Genomic DNA, 23488 nt, shown 5'->3' with positions numbered 1-23488 from the left:
CCACTTCACACTATCCAGTCCATTTTTAATTAAACATTAAAACCGGTAAAGTGCAAGTCGGACGCGCTTTCGAAGGGTTCCGTACCATTATATCTATCTATGCAACATATTTACATTAGACGTTAGCAAAAAAAAAACACATTTGTTGCATGGGACCCCTTTAATATTTATTTTATTTTATTTTAACTACCTAGGTATTTATTTTTAAAGTGTCATATATTCCATGAATATTTCAAGCGTTTACCTGTTGCCGTTATTTAAATCGAGCAAAAAACGGCAAAAAAAAAACGTTTTTTGTATGGATGCCCCCCTTAAATAGTAATTTTATTGTTTGTAACCCCCGACGCAAAAAGAGGGGTGTTATAAATTTGACCGCTGTGTGTCTGTCTCTGGCACCGTAGCTCTTAAACGGGTGGACCGATTTGAATGCAGTTTTTTTTAATTGAAAGCAGGTTTTCTAGGGATGGTTCTTAGACATGTTTTATCAAAATCGGTTCAGCCGTTTTTGAGATATTGAACTTTGAAGTGACAAAGTCGGGGTTTTCCAACTTTTTGTTGGTTAGGTTAGGTTATATTCACACACTTCAACTCGTCGCGAAAAGGTTAAGTATATTAAATCGCAAAGGTAATATTTTATTATAACTGACTAGACTTACTAGGCGGCAATGAATGCAGGTACATAAAATACCCACATTAATTTATACATAAATTATTAGTCTGAAGAACGTACCTACTTGCATAATATTACTTTTTTGTGACAACCCTGATACATTTTCAGTGTCTAGCCGATTGTCGGCATTTCGCGCTCAGACAAAGAACTATTGTCCACTGTTCATTTTCTTACACTGTGCTGTTGTGTGGAAAAAATTGAAAAAAATCATGATGGATTCATGTTGGAAGTATATCAAATTTACAAGGAAAATTAAAACGGCTAAGATTGCTTGAGAGTTATTAGTAGTTTAAGAGTAAATAGCAGCCTAAAGTACACTCAACAAAATTTGGCCCAACCTTCATACAAAATTACCGATTCTGCATACATTTGAGGGTCAGATTTTTTGCCGCTCAGTATATACCTATCTAAACTTGGAAGATTCCGTACACAATACAAAATCCTACTGAACCCTATCTTGGGCGTGTCCGACACGCTCTTGGCCGGTTTTTACCATTTGGGTACGGAACCCTAAAAAAAAACGATTTGCTGGTCCTATATCAAAATATCGTCCCGCTCACTCTCGTACCACAATACACGTAACAGGCTATTGCTTGTATTGTGCTCGTATTAGATATTATTACTGTGGGCAGACAAAGAGTTGGAATTTTGATAGTTCCTACAAGGCCTGATATATCCAATGGCTGAAAAGCGTAGGCAGGTACAATATTATGGAATAGAAAGCGTACATACGAAAGGAGACTAAAATAATTAATTAATGTCGCCTCCGAAATCTTGCCGACATGTAGTACCTGAGCCTACTCTGCCTATTGAAAATTTGCCCCTAGCTTCATCTGACTTAAAATATACTTTTTTTATGTTTTAACATATAAAAAAAAAACCTCACAAAAAATACTACAGTACTGCGACTACAATTACTCCTCGGATTGGGATCATCGGACTGAATCTGTACATAAGTAATAGTTTACTCCAGGCATTACACACGTAGTGGTAGTGGGGCGGCAATCTGCCGTGTACCTAGCCTACCAAGGGAGCCAGGGTATCAAATCCGCCCATGGATGAGTAAGCAAATAAAGAATTTCATTTTTTAATATATTATATTTACTAAATCTAAATACATACTCTCTATTACAACATTATACTTAGCATAATTCGTACACATATTAAAACATAATAAATAGTCTGCACTGATTGCTTATTTTATAATGCTTTATTTAAAGGCACAGAAATTATGTAGTCGGGTGCATTGTTTTATCATGACAGAACTAATATGTGGTCAAATATACTTTCTTCTAGCACAGTGAGCAGCCAACTAGTATTGTATTGTAGTCAAGAAAAAAAAGACATCCGTTCACGTGAGAACGATTTCAGTACTTTCAATTCGCTCTAGCCACATTCAAAGAGAAGTGCTAACAATAGGATTTAAAACGTACTTTCATCCATCAAAGATTGCATAAGTACTGTATCGCATGCAAGTAAAACCAATTCGCTGGCGTAATATATAATTTAAATCTTCCCTAATACAAACACCGCTAGGCAATTCACAGCAGAGGATTTTCAATGAGACGTGAACATACTTTTGAGTACCCTATTACTAAGTATAACTTTTCTGGAAACGTCTGTAAATGATAAGTGTCCATGGCCTACCTCCCCGTCCTATAATTTAAAACGATTAAGTTTATTTTATAGTAGGTATAAAAGTTTATCTTAAAGATAACTAGAAGCATATCTAATATACTGGCATAATTAAAAACTATTCGTCGTCTTCAAGACACTTCAGGATTTTTTATTTATTTAAATAAACCTGTAATGTATAAATAGGCGTCAATGATAAATTTGGGACAATGCAATACAATTTCAACCTAAAGCCTCTGAGCTTAATTTGATACTGACTTGGTCTTTCATGCGGGGAGGAAATCTAAAATATTTTCTAAATCTTATTACTTTCCACCGAATCACAAACATTTATATGATCGAGATAAACTGCGTCATTTACATATTTTATTATTAGTGCAACTTTAGGTCATTTCCATAATTTGAGGATCAGTGCCAAGTGTGACATACCATACATATAAAAAAACACTGCATATAACATTGATTTGTGACAGAATTGATGTACTCTTGAAAAAAATTGTATAAAGAACTAAATAACAGATATAGATTACAAATGCAATCTAGCAAACAAATGCATCTACTTCGCGTATCCGAACCCCGACCAAACGTCGGGGTTGGCCCCATACAAAGACTAACCGCCAACTGACTAATCATGATCAGTGACTGACTCGAGCCCCACGGCGTGGGCGGGAGGCGCATTTGAATCGATTTTGTGCGGACATCGGGGAATTCACATCGCTAATTCGCTCTTGAGACGTCACAGTAGATATAAAAAGTGACACGGTTGGTTTTCATACAGATTGAGGTGCTTGCGTTGTCTAGTGTAATCTATATCTGTGTACTAAATAATAAATTATATCACAAAATTCTAACCATTTGCACTTGTACAGACGCGCAAATTTTCGTGGCTTCTACCTTCAAAATAGGATTCCACCACACACCCCGTGAAATGGGGGAAAATACATATGCTATTTAAAATACATAAATACAATTTTTGTACATTATGTTTCGTTACTTCTCTAGTCTAGCTTGGTAAACAAATCATGCATGGTTCACTTTTACCCTATAGGGTTCCTTTCATACATTCTCTCTTCGTGGCTATATAACTAATCAATTTAAGATTTATATGTAACATTTCTCTTATTTTCTTAATGTCAACTACTTGTTGGGAAACATGCTTTGTAACTATTGCAACATTGTTACCTATTATTTAAAATCGATATAAAAATAACAAATCTTGTAAAAGTTGAACTTTCTTGTTTTGTTGGTAGGTAGTTATATCTTAAATATTTGTTTGATGCAAAAATATATGTTTCGGTTCATATTTTTGACAAGTTTTTTTATGTGACTAGCATGACTTAATTTATAAGATAGTGATTTTATTCTAATACATGCTAAGTAGTTACGATTTTAAAATATACTTTTAGTGCGGCACAGTTTAAAGAAAGCGATTGCAAGCATATTTTTTCATGCGTGTTTCGGTTGGGTGAAGACTAATTTCAAGAGAGTTCCCCGATGGGAGCGTTCTGAAGCCACAGGTCGTGAATAAAGATGTAGAGATCGTCGCTGACCGCTACCTGTCACATACAAACGCAGGATTCAATATAAGTATTTAGCAAAACAAAAAATGGTTTGTACAATCCATTCTTTAAATTTAAACTAGACTTTGACAAGTTTCGTAGTTTCAAAGTTTACCTTATACGGTGTAGGGTTCAAGTTTCTTTTGATGTCTTGGCGCAACGTTTTTAGCGATGACTGTACCCTTTCACGGACTTCTGACAACGGCTTTGGCAAAGTGCAAATGCGGCCGTCCTTCCAGCACACCTGAAAATATTGCAAATTAAACTTGAAAAGATATTGTAGTCTAATAGTAAAACCTCGTCTTCGTAAAAGTTATTTTCTTCCAACTATGCTTTAATTTCATCATAACCGCACTAAATACCCAGCACAAAGCGGGACTTTTCTGCTCTAGAGCAGAAAAAATGTATGAAAATCCTTTATTTCATTGTTTTACTTTTTTTTTAACTGCGCCACTAAAGAGGTAACACAAGTATTTTTGCTATAAAATTAGCCTGCATTGTGTAAACGAATCTAGTGTTAGGTTGGTCAACCTGACGGTCTTATGAAATTTGACAGATTGCGTACAAAAAATTGTTGCTACCAATCCTACAAAAAATAGTAAGTAGGTAGCCGTATATTTAAAAAAAACGTTGTGTGTTTTGTTGGCCAACCTGGCGCCCATCCGAAATTTGACAGATCGCGGGTAAAAATATCTGCTATATATACTCTCTGCCAAAAAAAAGTAAGAAAATTAAAAAATAAATTGGCGGGAACTGCCTTTACCGTGGACATTTTTTGAGAGTGCGAATGTAAACTTACAAAAATGGAATCATCGAGTGCTAGTGACATTTCTTTCCTATTAATGGTTTAACATGAGTTTTTTTTTTCGTCTACTATTACAGGAATAGCAGATTATGCACCTCGCATTAAGTAAGTAATTTATATTGCCCTCGTGCTTTTTAAAGCCCTCGTTGACGCGCGGGCTCCAAATCGGCACTCTGTGCAATAATAAATAACTTTCTGCTTGGTGCAACAATTTACTATAGTAGCAAGTAGCAGAGGGCGTTATTATCGCGGATATAAAGTTAGTACTTTAACAGTACTTTAGTCGAGATAAAGTAGTCTTTATCCCGACTAAAATTAACGAGAAAAAAAATTGGTTACATAATACTCAACACCGGGTTCTGCCTTTTCGCAGAATTATTGTTTGGCAAATGTTTCATTTGCCAACTGTTTTATTTCCCAACTCTTAATTTTCTCCGAAACCAATAATTTTTCTCAGTTTATTTTCTTATGCTTTTATAGAACACAGTAGGTTAGGTTAGGTTTCTTTTATAAAAGCTCCGAAAAAAACATGGTTTCATAGAAAATCATTAGTTAAGAAATGAAACAGTTTGGCAAGTGAAACAGTTGGGAATCGTGAGCCTTTAGACGCATAACACCACAAACGCGAAATACCAAACCGAGGTTTTTTGGTTATTTGCGGATTTTTAAATATGATTACGTGATGATTACGCTAATACCAACCACTTATAAAACCACAAACGCAAAACACCAACCTGACGTTTTGTGGTGTTTTGCGAGTTTATTAATTACCTACGCAATATAACACAAACGCAAAACACCAAACGGGACTTATAAAATGCAATCGAAGTGGTGTTACAGCCAGTCTTTATCTAAAGAGGTTTTATTTTTCTTAATACCTAGATTATAATTATAATTATTTATTAGTAATGTCGATTTAAGAAATAGCATAAATAATCCTACGCTAACTAGAGCAGCATAAAGCTGCTGCTGCTGCTACTTGCATGTTGTATATCTCAATACCACATTGGTGCAGATAGCAAATATGAGAAGAGCAAAAGTGCTGTGTGAAATAACTTTTGTATTCCTCAATGGAGTCTTGTTTTTTTTTTATTCGACTGGATGGAAAACGAGCAAGTGGGTCTCCTGATGGTAAGAGATCACCACCGCCCATAAACATCTGCAACACCAGGGGTATTGCAGATGCGTTGCCAACCTAGAGGCCTAAGATGGGATACCTCAAGTGCCAGTAATTTCAACGGCTGTCTTACTCTCCACACCGAAACACAACAATGCAAGCACTGCTGCTTCACGGCAGTATTAGCGAGCAAGAACACTTGGAAAATAATGCCTGGACGGAGTTGATGGATAACATAGCAAATTTCCATGATGTCAATCAAGAACATGTTCAAGACATAGTTACCTTAATGAAACAAGTCCTTGTGTTAATACATTTTGAGGTTTCATCCTTTTTTCAATAAGTCAAAACTAGATATGTTGCACATTGCACCATCTTTTCATTTCACCAAAATTAATTCAATTATCATCGATCAGGTGGATCATCGTTATGGTAGGTTGGTATTTCGCGTAGGTACTGTGATAGTTGGTATTTCGCGTATTTCGCGTTTTTGGTGTTATGCGTCGAAATGTATTTGAGCACCACGGTCAAACGGACGGTGCGCGGTAACTTACGAATTTAAGCAAATGAGCGAGCCGTACGAGCCTCAACACGAGACTGCCTCTAATTCGTACGCAGCTTTAGATAAAGAAAACAATAGTTCTACTTCTATGTAAAGAGCGCAGTAACAATGTCATGCTTATTTAATACGATAATAGCGTAATCACGATCCCGGCTTTAAAGTATTTCAACGTAATTTTAGATACGCGAACATATATTGTCTGCACTTCTATAGTAGCTCGAAAAAAAAAAAGAAAGTAGTTCGACATCCATAAATGTCATCTTTAGGATTTTACTAATAATCGGATGGCCATTTGGGTTTAGAATTTATTGCAAGACTGCGTAAAAACAGTTCGCGCTTGTACGCTTTATTTTGCGAGTACCTATTTCGGCTACTAGGTTTGCATTAATTTGCTTCTTACCTTGTACAAATGTTCAACTTTGCTGGGTATGACGTAAGCGCGCTTGGACTCTTGGAAGGGGTGGCGACAGAGCACCTTCTGCCCGACTTTTGGCGGCGGCTCCAAAGAACGCTGCAGCAGGTCGATTAGGGCGTGCCCGTCCGCTCCGAACAATCTATAAGCCTGCAATGATATCCACAAATTTTGTAGGACAATTTGCATTGACGTGCTCAATTGCTCATACTTTTAACTACAACTAAGTTGCTACCTACTTAAATAGTTGTAGTAGTAGTAGTGTTGTAGTTGGAGGAGGCCTGTGCCCAGCAGTGGGACGTATATAGACTGGGATGATGATGATGATGATGAAGTTGCTACTCGGCAAACTTGCTACTTTACCTACTTGTTGTAGTTCTTTGATACGGACCTCCGGAAGGTAACGCCCGAATCTATCAATTTTAATGCTCATAAATGATGATTTTAATTTTAAATCGATTATCCAATTTAAATTTCAACACTAAACGATTATCTGTTTTCAATATTTTTAATTAATAAGCAACAATAAGGTTCACTTTTCATACAACTTCGTGTAGTAAGTGACTAGTTACTTTTGCTCGTTAGTGTAAAGTCAGCAACAAAAATATACATACGTTTGAAGTGCCAAAAATATGTATACAGGACTTCATTGCCCGAACATTAAGGTCGTGTATACATATTTTTTGCAATTTTGCTGATATGAATATCTTTGTTGCTTACTGTACCTAATTGTTTGAGATGTGGTATTGAAAAATCTTTGAAAAATGTATTCAAATTAGAATAACAGTTTTGAACAAGTGTTTTCAAGTCATATCAAAGCTAATAAAAAATAGTAAGTACTTAATGTTATGGAAAAAAATAGAGTTGCATACCTCTACATTACGTAGTTGTAGGTAGATAATTCAAATTGACATGAGGAGTAAAACCGGTAAACCGATGCTGTAGTATTTCAAACTGTTAGATTACACTAAGTCTATAATGCAGCAGTAGTTGTGTCTTTTACGCCATTTGAAATAAAATGTTATATATTTCGGCCTTGCTGGATTTATGAATGTCTTAGTAAATAAGTAATCATAGTTGATAATGTTTACTATCAGTAAAAACACAAAGCTTGGCCATGAACTTAAGTGATAATAATTAAATATATACAGTTTGTAAGTTACAAGGTCTCTTAAGATTGACGTAGACGTCTATTGATTATTCAGGTCAAAGATACCGCTTGGGAAAATTGTCATGTGTGTGTACGACTCGATTTATTTTATTAGATGCAACTTGAGTAATCATTGACACATACGGCTACTTGGGGCGCAATACTTTGTTAGGAAAGTACCTGTTGTATAAATTGATTATTTTTCTGTGTCAGATGGAGAATACCTCCAAAGAGAATAAATCATAGATACATGTTAGGTTGGATTTTTATAGCAGTCTGCACGTAAAAATATTACGTTGCCCATTGAAATTGTCAATTTATCTATACCGATCACGTATGAGATTGGTTACCTAAGGATCGTATTACTCACCTCATGCATGTCTAGATTCAGGGTCGAGGTTCGAATGCTACTTTGTAAGAAACAAATGTTGCCTACAGTTCATATCAGTACATACCTCTTTATGGCCCGGTATTGTGACTTTTCCCACATCCTGACTAAGTTTAATTCTTGGCTGACCATTAATTTCTACTAGTTTGTAGACGCAGCCCAAAGCTGGTTGACGTTGACAAGTAACTGTAAAATTACATAGCACGTGTTAAACAACTATAAATCAAAGTAAAACCATGAGTTGTAGCGTGGCCTTACCCAGATGTGTTCCAATGCCAAAGCAATCTATTTTATGGCCTTGCTCGTTCAAGCTCAGTATAGTTTCTTCATTAATATCGTTGGAGGCTACGATGGTCAGTTTTCGGAACCACGGTAGTTTGAGCGTATCGGCCACTTTCGCAAACGTATCTCGAGAGAGCACAGATAGGTACGCTAAATCTCCACTGTCTATGCGAATGCCAATGGCTCTGTACCCACAATCATGCAGCGCTAGAGCCACGGCACAGAAGTTTAGCAGACCACTCCTGTTGACCAAAATAATTGTTCTAATATCCAACTGACACTCTTCAATGTTAGAATATATCTTAATAAAGTCAATCAAATATTTGGTGCGTGACTGCAACTTTAATTAGCTACTTGGGAGTCAACTTGTTAGTAGGTGCGTGCGGGTGATGCACGTTAGTAATTTCTTATTGTGCCCAGTGTATGCATAGCATATCAAAACCCAATACTGAAGATATAATGTTATGGTAGGTAACATACAATAACGATCATGCAAATGAAGATTTATTGAGTTGTGTCGGCAACGCCTGTTTCTTTTTTGTGATCATGAAAAGTTTAATGATCATGTCCATAAGTTTCCGATCACCATCGAAACATCGAACGATAACTTTTAAGTAGGTATTTCAACAATTTATCAATGTACTTCACCCGTTCAATAAGGCACATTATTCCTTAAACATTAAAATCTACTGCAGCGATGATACTACTTATAATACAACAGACTAATATTATTAATTAACTACAGCAACACTCCCTACTTTACAAAACTCATAATTCAATAAGTTACTACTATAACTGCCAAACTGAAAATCTACAAATAACGATCCATTATCAAAATAAATGGGTGTCTGATGAACTAACAAGAACACATGCAATTATAGAGTTTATTACTGTGAAGGTGTGCATATCCCTATACAATGCAACTGTGCCCAATGACTAAGATAGCCCTAGTATTGCTCTTAGGTCCAGAACAGATACGTATGTACGTCACACTGAAGCAAAATGTAAAGTTCTCGTCGGTATTCTCTTTATTTACATTCGGTTTGAACATGAAGCGCCGTCCATCTACGCTTCACTGAAAAAGCGAAATAATTTTTTTCGTAACTACAGCTTGAATCGTAAAGTAGTCCCGCCCGGGAGGATCCGTGTTAGGTGTGCTTGCGGTAACATGTCATCCCATGTGTGAGTCGCCATGCCCAACCTAGCCAATGAATAGATGTAAAATGAAAGTGACGGAGCCTGGCCACAAGCCAGTTTAAGAAACATAATAAACTTATATTAAAATTCCACAAAACTTAAGACAAAACGAACAATGCAAAACAAAAGTACACGTTAAATATATAACACCAAATGTCCATATGAGTTGACTATTTGCATCTTTACCTCAGTGTGCGTTCGACCGTGCTATATCCATATGAACTATGTATACTCTGTGAGCTTTGTAGTCTAGAACCATTGGATCCACAGTTGCTATTGTAGCCAGAATGCCCATTCATATGCTGCCTGTGTCGTGACGGTAAGCCTTGAAAGTTATACCTCTTGACATCATACGTATCCACTAAAGCCAGAAATCCTGACGGAAAGGCAAGGGCATACGATATCAGAGCGGCTAGTTCACCGTCGCTCGCTTCTTCAGTAGACACGTCCATGATAGCCGAGACGCGTTTGCGCCATTCGGTGGCCAGTTCTAACAGGTTGCACTGTTTCTGCGTCTCGGCGTGCCGCAGCACCACCGACGACAGATCTGCCAGCGTGCTGAATGACGTCACGAAAGAGTGCGCGTGCGTGCCGCGCACCGGGATGTTGAACATCTTGCCCGCCAGCACATTGCTGGTCCCGTCAAAACCGCCTGAAAAATTAGACCAAGATAAGCTCATGCCTGTATATCTATTTAGGGGCCAACATCATAATTTACGAGTACTGCAACGTTGTAAACATCAGATAGTCTATCATAAAAGTTTATTGCGCGTCAACAGACGACTTAGCATTGTGTGCACTTGTTTGAACTTAATCATCGCTAAAACGACAAACTTAGTATTCAACTCTTGGCATGCATACCTAAATAGTTAGCTGCCTCAAAGTTTGAAAGATTTGTAGGCAAGTTCCAGAGCCGACGCTGGAATCGATTAAACTGTGACATGAGTAATAGGAAAAGTGTTCAAGGGCAAGGTTGGTGAAACTTGCATGATTAAAGAGATTAACAGTGTTCGCAGAGTCTATTCGATATTTGAGGCTTCTTGGGAGCCAAATAGGGGGCGGGCTTATGGCACAAGTAACGGAGGGCGGGCCGGCGCGTGCCAGGCACGGCGTCCATACAACCGCCGCCGCGGCGGAAACACGCTAATATAATCAATATAACGTATAATAAAACGTTAATTTGCGCTATTATACACCTAAAATTTTGCTATAGAAAAAGCTGCATTGAAAGTTAATTGTAACCAGCGCCTACCTAGACAAATACATTAATAACTTTAATAAATATTTTGAAGACAAAATAATTTACAATATAATGCCTCGTATCGTAAAAGCATATACAGGTTGCCATTCATAAGCGTTAAAATATATGTCATAGCCTTGCATGGAGTGAATGGATTTTCTTTTATTCGACTGGATGGCTAACGAGCAAGTGGGGCATTCAGTATTTAAGTAATCATAATAATATATAGGTAACAAATCTAACCAATGTATGCATATTTGGACGCTGACAATCCACCATCGGGACCCTGCGCTCTCCGCAACCCAAATTCCAACAAAGAGACGTTTTTCCCAGCCACCATTCGGTAGCGAGCAGCGTTGGTTGCCATCAAACTGAAAATACGAACACAGTTAACATTAAAATTGCAGTATAACGGTCAGATTAAGGAACTTTTAACTGTAAGCGTGAAATAAACGCGAAACGAAATATATAGTTTATCATAATCTTTTTCGTGTTTTGAGCATTCTTCTGAACACTTTATTCCAATCCATTGATATAGATTAAAAAAAAAATTGTTGTCTTTTTATTTATCTTTTCCTCTTGTTGAGAATTCCATATAGGTAAGATATAAAACTCAAAATGTAAAATAAAAAGAAAATGAGTGCTCTTTTAATGATACTGAATTATATTAAAAATTGGGATGGTGACTAACAAAAATCACCTTGTATTTCGCTACATTGATTTTACTTAAGTAAGTAAATTCAAATTACTTTATTTTGCATAAAATGTGGTGTATACAATGGTCTTATAAATAATTTGGTCGCACACATTTCTCCAGCATCTGGCAGGCAAAATTTATGTATATGTTCATTAAGTAATAGGTTCTAAATAAATGATTAATAAATGTCATTAACAAGAAATAAATTACATTGCATCACGTCAAACATTAAAAAAGAACTGAAATAATCAAAAAAGTAGAGGGATTGTTATAAATAATTGAAAATAATACCATTATCATACATGCGAATACTTAAGAACTACATGTAAATGTCAGAATTAACTTAATAACTTAGATTAGAGAGAAAACGTAAAACAAAATAAAGTAAGTACATTAGATGTCAATATATAGTGACAGTTATTTGAAGAAGTCAGAATATTCGTCCACTGAGTAAAAACAATTCTGTATTAACCATGTCTTAAGTTCACTCTTGAATACATTTAAAGGTAAGCTCTTAATTTTTTCATTCAATCTATTGTAAGTATTAACCGACATACAATATGCATTCCTTCCATATAATTTTGTTCTCTTAGCAGGTATTACTAGCCTATTTGGATATCTTGTATTAAATTTACAATTATCTTTACTTGTTTTAAATATTTGCGAATTGCTTTTTACAAAAACACAGACCTCATAAATATATATACATGGAACGGTCAACAATTTTAAATCTTTAAACAATGGTCTACAGGAAGTCAAGACATCGACGTTACAGATTGCTCTGATGCATTGCTTTTGCGCCACCAGCGCCCGTTTTGCGTGATAAGAGTTTCCCCATATCAGAATACCGTAGCTAAGAATAGAATACACATAGCCGTAGTAGGCTTGTACGGCTGCAGTTTCAGTGCTAATTTTTGTAAGGCGCCATAGCGCGTACACAAATGAATTTACCTTAGCACATAATTTAATTTAATTTTTAGTATGTTATGGGTATATTTTACAAATATCTGTAGTATTTAAATACTGTATGCTAAATAAGAGAAATAAGAAGATTCGACAATAAAGAATCAAGTTATAGATTTGGTTTACCTGACTGTGACTTCCATATCATTATACATACATAAATGCCAGTCTTTGTGTGATAATGATAAGAAAATAATTTATTCGAGACCCAGTTATTGCAACTGTAGCATTTATATGGTGTCGGTGGCGGTTTCTGTTTTATATGTTGTTAGTTATTGACATTACGTCCGAAAACTATTTATCTTAATAAAATGGGTTCATTTATGTAGACTTTATATCTAAATTATTTTGATATAAAGTCTACATAAATACTTAAATCCATTTATATCGTCAGTCACATTTTGTTAAAATGCAAAAACACTTATCTAAGTATAGTGAAGAATTATGCAACTGGTTGTTGTTATAGGAAATACCTAGCCGAACTATAGAAGTTGTTATCAACGATATTATTTTTCAGAAAATTCGTATTCTGCCTCAAAATAATACAATAAGTAACTATATATGTAGGTGTAGCCTTCTTAAATTTTGTAAACCTACTTTATTGTTTATTATATTGTTATGTACTTAGCTTTAGCGCGCGGCTTCGCTCGCGTTAAATTTTGGGGTAACATAGACTTCCTTTCTACGATCCTTTTTTTCGTGTTTTGATTGATTTTCCGGAGGATTACTATGGAAATACATTACAAATACCTACAGATAGACGTTATTTTAGACAGATAGTGCAAATTTACAAATTCAAAAATCAACCTAAATTATTATAATTCGAACAAACTTTGAACCCCTGTTTCCAATCTAGAGGGGTGGAATTTTACAAAACGTTAAATTATTTCCCTACGTGTTTCTTTTTCTCGCGAGATAAGAATAATTGAATTCTATAGAAAAATGTCTTAACTAACATTGGCTACAATGGCTACCTACTTTTTCCTCGGAAAAATGCAAATTCCCGGGAAATACAAATAAGTGACTTCTACATTTAGACCAATTCAAAAATCTTTCACTGATACAAAAGCTACACTGTTTTCGATTGACATAGGCTACTTTTATTCCGAGAAATTGTAAAGTTCCCGCGGGGCATGAAAAACTGTTTTGCTTGTCAATCAGAGACATTTGTAGCTTTGTATTATTGAAAGAGTTTTGAAAATTGGCCCCGAAATTGAATTCACTTATTTTATTCCACGGAAATTTTGCATTTTTTGAAAGTTTTCGAAAAACCCTCCTTAGTTCAGCTCTATGAGATACATGTAGGTATGCCAAATTTGAAGTCTTTAGCACCAGTAGTTTAGGCTATGCGTTGTCTGGCAGTTAAGTCAGTATCATGCGGGAATTTCGGAAATTACCTTCTTTACATATCTTTCTTCTAACCCTCAAGGAATAAAAATGCCAAATATAAAGTAGCTATATTCGCTTGGCAGTTCATTTTATATAATACATACACATATTTTATAAATATCCTTTTTATTTCCCTTCCCGTGGGAATTTTTTAAAAACCCTTTATATTACACCTCTATGACTCTCTACAAATATATATTCCAAATATCAAGTCTCTATATCACCTAGTCGGCTAGTATAAAATAGCACTCTTTATTCCTTATCCCGTGGGAATTTCTGTAAATCCTGGAAATTGTTTTTTTTTCATTTGCATGCCCAATTTGAAGTCTCTAATAATTATAGTTACGGAAATAGGGCCATTTTAAAGTGAAAATATTAATCCCATTTATTCCCTATCCCGTAGGAATATCAAAAAAATCCTGAAAACAGTTTTTAGGTGTTAGTATTGGTTTACCCTTGAAATGTCGACATACTTTTAATCGAATATCATTTAAAAGTCAATGTTTCATATCTTTTCATTTCGTCGAATATTCATTACCTGGAATGATTAGAATAAGTATTTTTAAAACACCGATTTTTAATATCTGGAAATATTATTTAAGAGATTGTTTATTTGGCAGATATTAATTTCATATTTTATGAAGTATTTCATACTTTTTTTATTGTTGTAAATGTTACATCTTAGAACATTATTTTAATATTTATCATTTCACAACTTCAATGATGTTTTTGAAGTCGCAGGTATAATGTACTTTTCTAGTAGCGATTTATTTTTGTTGGGGTCGCAGTTGTAATCTAAACAAAACTATTTTTATAATAATAATAATAAATAGTTATTCATTCATTTTATTTTTCAGAAGAACGCAACCTTCAAATTTGCTAAAAAATATGCAAAAGATGCAGAATTCAATCTTGAATCACTAAAACTAGTAGAATATATTGTTATAATATGTAATCAACTGGGACATAAAAGTGTTTTATAGTAATACTTCGATGAAATAAACAGCTATATTTAGTGGTTCTGTCTCATGAATAGGTTGATGAAATGTATTTTTAAGCAAATAATAATCCTTGTACTATTTTTCTAATAATTGTTTTAATATGTAATGACTATAATATTAGTATTGAATATTCAATATATCGATTTCGATGAAATGAAATTCGATAGTTAGTTTGTCGAAATTTCAAGGGGCACCCGTTAGGATTACCTACTTGCATGACAAATTTGAAGTCTCTAAAAACTATAGTTACGGAAATAGGGCCATTTTGAACTGAAAATATAAATCCCTTCTTAGTGTGTCTCTGTGGCACTCAAGGTAAATATATGTATGTGTGCCAAATTTCAAGTCATTAGCTTAGCGGTTTGGGCTGTGCGTTGATATATAAGTCAGTCAGTCAGGCAGGCACGACTTTGAATTTTGTATGTATAGATTCATATTATGTTTGTATATGTATGCATATATTTGTATATAGTAGTTTATTTCTATGTTAGGTCTCAATTATAGATTTGTGTATTTTTTATTTAAAACATAGTATTGTAGCTTCCACTTTAACTTTTAAACTCACTTTTTGTCTGTCCCATAACTGAATGCTCCTCTCATCTAGTCAACGGTTGACTGGTAGAGATCCCTTAAAGGGATAAGTTCGCCTTTGTACAGTCAAGGGCAAAGATATCGACACGGCCAAAGTTGCAAAAATATGTATACACGGCCTTAATGTTAAGTGCATAAAGTCGTGTATACATATTTTTGTAACTTTGGCCGTGTCGATATCTTTGCCCTTGACTGTACATATCTCAATGTCTGTCATTTGTGGCGTTATCTGGTAAAAGGTACCTTGTTGTCGGTTCTAGTTTCCGAGATAATCGCGCTTGAAGTAAAATGTCGAAAAAAATCATTTTTTCTTTTTTTACTCTATATTAATAAGCAGGGTCTAAATTTTAATTTGACAGAGACACAAGTTTTTAAATCGATTTTTTATGAGTTAAAACATCCCTTAAAGTTTAGTAAGAAAGGTACCTTATTGTCGGTGCCGCTCTTGAATGCTTTCTGTGCGCTCGGTATCGGTTTGGAAGACGTGTCGGACGTCGGTACTTTGTCGGCGCGTCATCATCACCATCCTAGCCTATACGTCCCACTGCTGGGCACAGGTCTCCTCTCAGAATGAGAGAGCTTGGGCATTAGTTCCCACGCGGGCCCATTGCGGTGCTTATCGGCGCGTAAAAAACGTCAAGAATCATCATAAAATGCGTTTAATTAGAGTGAAGTAAATCATCAATAACTGGCCACCCTTAGGCGGTAGCCAGTTAGGCCCTTATTACACTAGCGATTTGCGGGCGAGTTAAAAGCGAAGTGAGCGCACAGCGAGTTCGCTTCGAGCGCGTAACGATTTCACCGCGAGCATGAAACGATATCGCCGCGAGCGCGCAACGATGTCGCTGCGAGTTCGCTGCGTTAGCGCCGAAGACGCCCTATTTATTATACGAAAGTCTACAATATGGCGTTTTTAGCGCTAAAGCAGTGGACTCGCCATGCGCTCGCAGCAGCGACATCGTTGCGCGCTTGCGGCGAAATCGTTTTACGCTCGCAGCGCCTCGCTTGCCTCGCTTTCAACTCTCCCGCGAATCGCTAGTGTGATAAGGCCCTTATTGACGATTTACGCCAATTTGTCTTTTTTTTTATTCGACTGGATGGCAAACGAGCAAGTGGGTCACCTGATGGTAAGAGATTACCACCGCCCTTAAACACCTGCAACACCAGGGGATTGCAGATGCGTTGCCAACCTAGAGGCCTGAGATGGGATACCTCAAATGCCAGTAATTTCACCGGCTGTCTTACTCTCCACGCCGAAACACAACAATGCAAGCACTGCTATTCACGGCAGGATTAGCGAGCAAGATGGTGGTAGCAATCCGGGCGGACCTTGCACAAGGTCCTACCACCTGCTGGTCTTTAGAGAAATATTTTACCACCGACGATAAGGTACCTTTTAGAAAAAATATAGTGATTGTATAAACTTTTAACTAAACTTTACCTTGAATTTTGAGACTGAAAAAACTAGTTTTTTAAGATTTGTTGAGTTAATTTGGTCTCATTTGGCTATGTTTTAGCGTACTAAATATAAAAGTTTGTTGATTTTGACTGTTTAATTACATTTGTAAACAACAAAGTTATTTTTGTTAAAGTATTTTTTTTATATAATAAACAACGTTAATTCAAAACGGAGTAGTTCTTATTTAGTGTCCAATTACGCATAATATTTTTTCTTTCGATAAAATCCAATGGAAATATACCTACTATAAATAGAAAAAAAGGAAAAAAATTCATCAACCTTTTTTTTTACTTTATGCACTTTGGCAAGGTAAACTATAGGAAAACCGTTGTCCAATTACAAAATTGTTCTTGAAACCTGAAAGCCCGTACAATCTACTCCTCAAATAGCATGTCATCTATGTAACTTCCAACAATAACATACTTTTATTGGGTGTATAAGTTTGAATTCAATTTTCTCATAATCACCTTTTCTGGCTTTTGAGCTTCAACATTTTTAAAAAAAATATCTATTAAACCTACATGCATGTTTCTTACATGGTTCGATAGCTAAATGTATGTAGATTATGGGGATATCAATAACTCAATACCGACAACAAGGTACCTTTTCCCAGATAACGCCACATATGACTGAAGTTGGAGTGCCCTGACTAGTCAGTAATTATCTGACTTAGCCAAGCCTGACATCTGATAAAAACTGGTTTTAACATAATTGCAAATGGATACCCATTCAGTACAAATAAGCCTTATACCTAGATAAGTTAGATAACAGATCGGGATGCAATGAACTTTTGCACAAAAACAACATTAGCAAGATTATTTTAATAGTAGTATTATTCGAACTGACGATTTTTAACAACTTTGTAACATTGTTTATTATTTTAATACATTATACTATGTCTATTTGATTTTGTATGTGGCCGTTTTATATTTATGTAGTACCGGGATGACCTCTAGCTTCTCACAGGCTAAAACTCAGGAACACTTGTTTTCCCAGATCAAGTTAGATCTTTTTGACTCCTCGACCGCATCAGACATTAATAGAGTATACGCCCTACGTCTATCTGATAACCGTGAGATATTATACCGTAAAATATAAGGCATAGCTTAAAAACTACTAGGTAACCTGTATTTTAATTAAATAAAGGACTTACCTTGCAAAGTTAACCAGGGTTAATAAGGTCGTCTCCAACAATTGTGCAATAATTAGGGGGCCTTCAACTCTCAACAGGGGCACTCTGAAATTTAAGGATTATAATGAGAATTATTCAAGCAAATATCTAACTCTGCATATATTTACTCAGCATACCTTGGAAAAACTACAGATCCTTCTTCAATAGCGCTTAGTGTTATATCTTTGCATGTTAGTTCCCTCAAATATGCAAAAAAATCAGGTTCAATATTATCAGGCAGTGTCTGTATCAAATATTCAATGTCTGCGAAATAAATATTACAAACCCAACTTTAACTTGGAAACCTTTTATTTCGTTGATGCTGTTTTGGCTATTGTAACAAAAATGTAACTAACATTGTGAGAATGCTCACAACGTTGGTTACATCACATTTTATTAGCTATAAGTGAGTATAACGTTTTAAACTTTCGTGATTCTCACTCATAGTCAAAATACCATAAACGGGACTTATCACGCTATTTTTACACAAGTAATATTTACCTCGACGTTTCGGCAACGTTACAGTTGCCGTGGTCACGAGTAGACTGAAGTGTGGGGTGTCAAGTCTGCCTAGCAGCGCGAGTTCTTCGAACTACCCGCACTTGGTCACTTTTATTAGTCACCCTATCACACCGACACACAACACTAACAACGTCCGATCGTCCCTCCGAACATTCATCCCGACGCCGACACTTATTAATAACAGGATTCCACGAAGATTAATGGGTCCATGGGTCATTTTTACTCAAGAATGGTACGTAAAGCAGTTGAAATAAAAAAGCATAAGAATTTCAACCGGGACGATGGGTATAAGCTTCAAAGAGGGTGGGGTAAATTTTTTTGAACTTTCAGATTAAATAACCCCGAAAATGTTCACTTTAATGGTTTTTGCAAACCCTATTCATTTTCAAATACCTATCCAACAATACCCCACAACATAGGGTAGAAGTAAAAAAAAAAATCATCACTACATGTATGAGGTACCTTAAAAAAAAAATTATTTTTTTTATTTTAGTACTGTTGGCGTGACTAATATGTTATATTCATGCTAAATTACAGCTTTCGAGTACTAAGGCTCTGAGCTTAGCCGCGGACAGACAGGCGGAGAGACATGGCGAAACTATACCTAAGGATTCCTAGGTGACTACGGAACCCTAAAAATATTTATAGTATAGCTGTATAGTAGTGTAGCTAATCAGTTGGTGAAAAAATGGGAAGTGTTGCTGAAGTAAAAGTAACGAAAAAAATACTGAAAATTTAATCAAAAATGGGTTTTTTTTTTCGTGTCAATCAGCATATCTATAATTTTATGTCATGCAATTGACTTTAGCAAATGCATAGTATAGGTGTCACATAATATACACTAAAACTGGTCTGCTAGAAAGAAAATATTGAAGAAAGATCATATTAGGTCTACTTTTTACAAAAGTTTAGTGGCTGAAAATTTTGCATGTTAATTACTTTTGTAGAGCCACATCATCCATAAAAATTACAAGCAAAAAGTCGCTGTGGAAAGAATCACGATTTATTTTGGCACCACCGTCAACCACTAGAAGCTGGTCAATTTTGTTCAAGGATATTTCCGTCTCCCTCTGCAGTATGGCCTTCTTTCATGGTTTTGTTAGAGCTGAGTATAATGTATATCATAAAACATTTTTCAGTCATAACAAAAAAGATTAATTGCTAGTTATTGATTACATAAAATGTACCTACTTACCACTATCAGAATAATGAAAATTCTCCAAAAACTTTAGACATTCCTCGAGACCCGCAAATATGGTAAATTCACCTTGGAATGGATTGGTGCGGAAAAATAAATCAAAGACAGCCACATCATTGACCTTGTCAGACTTCCAATATGCATAAGCCATGGTTATTTGGTACAAATCTACAACAATATGAAATAATAATTAAAATATAATTTATTTAACAAAGCATGTCACTTATGAAAATGATTTCTATTTTATGTAGGTAGTAGTAAGATATATATTTTCTAATATATAATAAGCTTCAGACATATTTATCAATTAGACACAAACTTAACAATATTTACAGATTCAACACTGAAACTGTGAACATACATTTCTTTATCTTAATTACATAAATATTATTGAACAGAATGAATTGCAAAACAAAGTTAACAGTGTTTAATGATGTAGTTGTCAAGAAATTTAATGTAAATGTTCTAATGCGGTATTTTAATACAAATATTAAATATAAAAAGAAAATCAACAAATTTCATTGTTTAATAATGCCGAATAGATAAAAAATTAAATTATTAATTGGGTATTTCCAAAAGTTGCATGATAAAATTCCATACTTGGGAAGCATGTTAATCACAAACGAAGTATAAATAAATTAACAATAAGTTTTTAAATTTAGTAAGAATTGGTAGATATCTTCATGCATTCACATGCATTTTAAAAACGCAATTAAAAATTTTCCCTAACCTAAATAGATCATCATTTCACAAAGTAAGATATAATCATTCAAATGACATAGAAAGTGCCTTTCTGCTTTATCACAGGTTATTACGAATATAAAAAGTTATCTATTAGAATTTGAAATTCGCTCCAAAATATTATGTTTATCTTACCTGTAAGTAATGGTTGGACGATCCCATTCTGTCGTGCCATTCTTCTATGATTGGACAATTCGTTGGTACTCATTGTGGTTAAAACTTGCAAATGTAGGAGCTTAAATAAATCGTAGAGGCACGTGAGGAATGTAAGATATCCGTCGTGCGACTAAAAAAAATAATTTCATCGTGATCAACCGCCTATGCTTATCAGCGCGCCAAACACCATTTGACGGAAAACATACGCATGCGCATTTCGTTTATATTGACTTATGACTACATCAAGAGGCGTTTTTTAGATATACAGTACGTAAGCATGAAACTGTCTTGACATTAATTGTGCAAATAAATATTTGGCATCTGAGTGGGCATCTGTCATCGTTCATCCACCATTACCTCTCATATTTCGTTTTATAGATTTTTTTACCGTTCAACGGCAAAACCTACTAGACACTGGCAAAATTGTCCTCCAATGGACAGAGCCATTTTAAAGAAACAACAAATACTTAAATATTTCACACCCAAGCATTTTGCGAAGCCAATGCTTAAATTTAGAGAAACTTGTCCTACTAAATTATGATACTAATCCAATAAATAATTAAAAAACAGTTTGTCTGGTCTGGTACCATTTCAAAGGTTCGTATGCATATGAGATGCGTTAATTAAAATAATAATACTTGAATGTAGTTAAACCGACATCAAAAACGCTTCAAAAAAAACTTACGTCATCTGCACGAAGTTTAGAGGTCGTTTGAAAGGTCAACCTTGTCAATTAAAAACTTCCTATTAAGTATCTACTTATTATTTATTATAGTTTCTTCCCATTTACGTTACAATATAAATAATGTACTATAATTTCACTCGCTGATGTTGCAACACATATATAATATTTTCTATGTTGATAATATAGTAATAAAGTTAAAAAAAACTATTTATGTAGGTAGAAACTTAAACTTATTTTGTTACCTGCATCAATGTTTAGTTCATTATAGTTGTTATAGGTATAATATACTGAGCGGCAAAAAATTGGCCCTCAAATGTATACAGTAATAGGTAACTTTGTATGTAGCGTGGGCCAAATTTTGTGCCGCCCAGTAGGTAAGTATATTATTCTCTATAATTTCTACCTACTTAAGCAGTGCGCAGCTGAATGAACTTGTTGAATTAGTATTTCGTTAACGCAATGCACTAGCTACAATTAAATGATACCTACTACCATAGTTTATTTGCTCACCCGCGACCTTATGACAGCTACGTTTACGCAAGAAATGTGTGTTCATGCAGTTTCTCCACCTCCACACTGTAAGAACACACACATATCCCACAACCCCATCCATCACCAACCACACTACACTGACGCGTTTCGAACTCAAATAGAGCTCAGAGCAACACACACAACCGTTCACCATGCTACCAAGAAATGATTGTTTCAGTTCATTTACCTAAATTATGTTGCCCGTACTGTGCGCGTCCCGTGGAAAACTTTCCCTAGCCCTAGATAAGAAGTTAACACCACAATAATAAATGCTTTGCATTTTATCTGCAGAAGTATTCCTTAACCATAAATAACTACTGTTGTTTGTATAATTGACCGGTCTAGCGCTAGTCATATTTCGCCTTCCTCTTTATTTTACTACCAATTTTTGCGGGCGTCTGCCTGAGCTAATTCCAACCTATACGTCAGTACTATTATATATTCTGTGCCTATACTTTAACTCTAAGGGATAACTACGACGATTATAAGGGATTGACGACACTACTCTTAAATTACTAGGAATCATGCATAACTTATACTTATACGTAAAACACCAATAAGGCAACCAAGTGCTCCAGGAATCCGTTTTATTTTCGCATTGTATCCTTAAATATGCTCCCATCGTTTTATGCGAATACTCTAGAGCACCGATTCATTCGTGGTGATATGCTGTTGAAGGTATGTGATCTACTTGTAATAATTTACATACCTCGTTCATGGTGCTGGAGATGAATTCAGTACCGCGATCGGTTGCAATTTTGAGTGGAATACCATAGCGCAGTACAAAGTTTTCTACAAAGGCCCGTGCTACAGTAGCAGTGTCCTTAGACGGTAATGGATATGCTTCCACAAATTTAGTCAACTCGCACTGTAGCGTTAGTGCATAACTATAACCGTAAATGTCTTTCGGGAGTGGACCGACAGTGTCCAAAAAAACTTTTTCGAATGCGTAATTGGCTGTAGTCGTTATTTCCATCGGTTGTTTAGTTGGAACACTATATTTTTGCCTTTGGCATTGAGAGCATTTTGAAACGAAATCACATAACTATATCCTTTTCCATACTAGGCCAGAAATAGTATTTCTTAATATTATTTAACATTCTCCTATTCCCCGCGTAGCCACTTGTAGGAAGTAGGTGAAAGTCATTAATTATGACCCGTCTGTCTTGTAAATTATCTATTCTTTGAATATTACTGAGCACGCATATTCGTGGTCCGGACCATTTGTTATATTTATTTATTTCTTGTATTAAGCCCGCTATAAAATCTTTATTCATATTATTTCTAACTATAATGTAGCTTTCTGATATTTAAATATTTTTTGGAACCAGTCGGTTTTGCAGTTTCAGAGATTATCCCCTCAATAA

General features: G+C 35.3%; 1 protein-coding gene across 4 annotated transcripts; it reads right to left on the bottom strand.

Annotated features, from left to right (window-relative positions):
• Positions 1–1748: 1748 nt before the first annotated feature.
• Positions 1749–22854, bottom strand: Naprt (nicotinate phosphoribosyltransferase). Of its 4 annotated transcripts, none has more exons than XM_074102276.1 (12): positions 22831–22854; positions 20885–21035; positions 20006–20176; positions 18426–18552; positions 18271–18354; positions 11261–11388; positions 9964–10429; positions 8557–8822; positions 8366–8484; positions 6749–6910; positions 3980–4108; positions 1749–3861 (listed from the first exon to the last, which is right to left on the bottom strand). In XM_074102276.1, the coding sequence occupies exons 1-12, from the start codon at positions 22837–22839 to the stop codon at positions 3784–3786; spliced, it is 1890 nt and encodes a 629-aa protein (XP_073958377.1). In that variant the 5' UTR covers positions 22840–22854; the 3' UTR covers positions 1749–3783. The 4 variants fall into 4 exon arrangements, with proteins under 4 accessions (XP_073958377.1, XP_073958378.1, XP_073958379.1 ...); XM_074102277.1 differs by having other exon boundaries at positions 10117–10429; XM_074102278.1 differs by lacking the exon at positions 22831–22854 and adding an exon at positions 22080–22264.
• Positions 22855–23488: the final 634 nt, after the last annotated feature.

This window comes from Choristoneura fumiferana, chromosome 18 (genome assembly GCF_025370935.1).
Source record: "Choristoneura fumiferana chromosome 18, NRCan_CFum_1, whole genome shotgun sequence".
NCBI classification, from domain to species: Eukaryota; Metazoa; Arthropoda; class Insecta; order Lepidoptera; family Tortricidae; genus Choristoneura; species Choristoneura fumiferana.
Note: the sequence above shows the minus strand (reverse complement) of the source record. Positions and strands in the feature narration are given on the sequence as shown.